General features: G+C 48.4%; 1 protein-coding gene across 1 annotated transcript; it reads left to right on the top strand.

Moving 5' to 3' along the window:
* Positions 1-1,510: 1,510 nt before the first annotated feature.
* Positions 1,511-2,870, top strand: LOC119326369 (peroxidase 70-like). Its single transcript, XM_037600030.1, has 3 exons — positions 1,511-1,739; positions 1,839-2,030; positions 2,129-2,870. Exons 1-3 carry the CDS (start codon positions 1,524-1,526, stop codon positions 2,687-2,689), a joined length of 969 nt encoding a protein of 322 aa, XP_037455927.1. The 5' UTR covers positions 1,511-1,523; the 3' UTR covers positions 2,690-2,870.
* Positions 2,871-3,158: the final 288 nt, after the last annotated feature.

Below are 3,158 nucleotides of genomic sequence, written 5' to 3'. Positions count from 1 at the left end.
GTTGGAATTAGAGACGAGGCGACAACCTGGAAGTTAGCCGGCTACCCAATTCCGTTCGATCTAGGTTGATTCACATAGGCTAGCCTTGGGCAGTTGAGGAGGCTATGAGAAAACTCAAATTCTGAGGTAATTTTGTTTTTTTCCTTTGTTTCTGGTCCATGACCATCTTTGTACCTAGTTGTCGGCCCTTTCATCTTCAATGGAATCATGGCAATTCTCCTGATGTCTTTAAAAAAAGTGTGTGAGGTTGTTGCTTGGCATCCTCCTTCGTAGCCCCTCCTCGACTCGGTCACCAATGCCCGCTCCCCGCCGCCTCCCACCACCTCCGATCGGCCCATGTGAGCCTGATGTCAGCACATGTGAACATGTTGAATGTACTACCCTTGTGGATCATAGACGCATAGTCTAGTGTAGGCATGCATAGTGATTGGTTGGCGCCACCGCTACCGATGGAACCTTCCATTGTCAATGAAGTAGATAAAGGCCTAACAATTCATTCAAGTGGAGTACGCATCCCCGCCAGAGGAAAATGACCATCCCAGCAGGTTAGTTCACGAGCAACAGGTCTACCACCCATTCACCACATTAGTCTCCATGGACCAAAGGTTTACCAACAAGTGGATGCTAAGATCTAATCAATTCAAGTTTGCACCAAAGATTTGTCACCAAAAAAAAATGCACCAAATGTTTACCTGTGATGCAAGTCATTTTCTCAACCCAATTATTTGAATTGAGTGACGAGGGAGTGGTTAGTTTTGCCGGTGTCTGGTGTTTCTCTCCTGCTTTTTGGAGCTGCTTCGATATTCTCTATGCTCCTGTTTGTATCCAAAGCAATCTTTGAGTTTGAATTAAAAAACATGCATGACTATTTATATCAGGAATTGGAGCTAGCTTTTAAAACTAACATTTCTTCTAAAACATAACAAGGCAGGCAGGGAGGTAAGCTTGTGTTGCAAATTTAGTTACCCATGATTGTTAACTGTTAATTCAAGATAGACATGGGTTTACTCACATCATGGCTTACATCCTTCTCTGCCCCTCGGTGTTTATTTATTTATGATCAAAACATTAATCTTATCAGTTTAAGATGTCATTGAAAAGAAGTTCATGAAACAACCCTACAGAGCATGGGACATGGGAAGACATAATTCCAATTAGCTGGCTGGATATGATCTTTATCCATAGAGATCGGCAACCAGGGCGCTCACTAACAGTTTTTTGCTATTTGCTAGTGACATTTGAGCAAAGATGGAACAGTTTTTGGCACCTAAGTAGAGATGCGTTGCTGTTAATTAGTTAACCAGAGAAAGCAACCACGTGGAACTTGTTATACTTTTCCACAACCCCGTACGTACCGGCCTAACTTTCACAATTCTGCATGCATCTCATGCAACCGAAAGAACCATACTATTATAAATAGGTGGCTCGTGCCCACCACAGTTATGCAAAGCCACTGAGCTAACAATCCTGCTTACAGTGAAGAACAGATTGAGCCTACGTACGTAGCTAGATAAATTTGAGCCATGGCTTCCGGCTCTAGCTGTAGGGCATGGCATTGCTTGCTTGCCCTCTTCCTCCTCTCCTCTTCCGCGTATGGTCAGCTGTCGCCGTCGTTCTACGCGAAGACCTGCCCGACGCTGGAACTCATTGTGCGCTCCACAGTGACCAAGGCAGTCCTCGTCGAGCGCCGAATGGGGGCGTCCCTCCTTAGGCTCCACTTCCATGACTGCTTTGTTCAAGTAATTACACACTAAACCCTTAAGCAAACATAGTTATGTCCATTGATTTACGGAGAAGGTCAGGTCAGGATTAATGGTGAAATTTTGTTATATGTGTAGGGCTGTGACGGGTCCATTCTCTTGGATGACAAGGGTAGCTTCGTGGGCGAGAAGTCCGCCCTTCCTAACGTGAATTCGGTGCGTGGCTTCGAGGTGATCGACGAGATCAAGAAGAACGTGGAGCTGGTCTGCCCTGGCGTCGTCTCCTGCGCCGACATCATCGCCCTAGCAGCACGGGACGGCGTGGTTCTGGTACGTACATACAATCAATGACAGTGGGCACGTGCACTGCAGTTTTCTGGTTACTGACAATGCTTGGATCGATCGGTATGCGTACGTTGTTCCTCCAGCTAGGCGGGCCCAGCTGGCCTGTGCCGCTTGGCCAGCGGGACTCGACGACGGCCAGCCTGAATGCGGCGAACAGCGACATCCCGACGCCTGACTATAACCTGGAGCAGCTCATCTCTGCGTTCAACAAGCACCAGCTGAGCCCACGGGACATGACGGCGCTGTCCGGCGCGCACACCATCGGCTACTCGCAGTGCCTCAACTTCCGCGACCACATCTACAACGGCACCAACATCGACCCGGCGTTCGCCGCACTGCGCAAGCGTACCTGCCCCGCCCAGGCCCCCAACGGCGACACCAACCTGGCGCCGCTCGACGTGCAGACGACGCTCGTCTTCGACATCGCCTACTACCGCAACCTGGTCACCAAGCGCGGCCTGCTGAACTCCGACCAGGAGCTCTTCAACGGCGGCTCCCAGGACGCGCTGGTGAGCCAGTACGCTACCAACCCGGCGCTCTTCCCGTCTGACTTCGTGACGGCGATCATCAAGATGTCCAAGCTCAGCCCGCCCCCTGGAACCCCCACCCAGATCAGGCGCAACTGCAGGGTCGTTAACAGCTGATCAACATCCATCTTCGCATCATATATATACTATCCGTCCGTCCTAAGTTAGATTCACAAATGATCTTATACTATAAGACGGAGGAAGTACGTGTTACAGTGTTAAGTGCATGCGCAGCCGTATGAGTATATAAGTACGCATGATATGTAACCAACCAGCTGCATGCATGCAGCCAGAATAAGAGCCGTTTGGTTCACATAATAATATAGTATGTGACAATACTATAACGGAAACAAGATATATGGTCGTTTATGCAACATCTAAGGGTTGTGTACGCTCCTAAACTATTGACATCCTGCTGGTTGTAAACCTTTTTCTTTCGGTGAGCGGTTGTACGTGGCCCTTAGAGATTTGTACGGAGCCGGTTCATATGTGGTGCACATCTAAAAGCAAATATAATAAAATGACATAAGCACGCTACAAGAGTTAAGATGTTACTACATTTGTGCTTAGTTGAAGGAAGGAAAAG

Source organism: Triticum dicoccoides, chromosome 6B, assembly GCF_002162155.2.
Source record: "Triticum dicoccoides isolate Atlit2015 ecotype Zavitan chromosome 6B, WEW_v2.0, whole genome shotgun sequence".
NCBI classification, from domain to species: domain Eukaryota; kingdom Viridiplantae; phylum Streptophyta; class Magnoliopsida; order Poales; family Poaceae; genus Triticum; species Triticum dicoccoides.
The sequence above is the reverse complement of the archived record's forward strand: the minus strand, read 5'-3'. Positions and strand labels throughout refer to the sequence as shown.

What these genes read in the sequence shown, in the direction of transcription:
- LOC119326369 (XM_037600030.1), top strand. Translation starts at nt 1,524, where the DNA reads ATGGCTTCCGGCTCTAGCTGTAGGGCATGGCATTGCTTGCTTGCCCTC. An exon ending in TCCATGACTGCTTTGTTCAA is followed by an intron (nt 1,740 to 1,838) that starts GTAATTACACAC and finishes TTATATGTGTAG; the next exon opens with GGCTGTGACGGGTCCATTCT. An exon ending in CACGGGACGGCGTGGTTCTG is followed by an intron (nt 2,031 to 2,128) that starts GTACGTACATAC and finishes TTGTTCCTCCAG; the next exon opens with CTAGGCGGGCCCAGCTGGCC.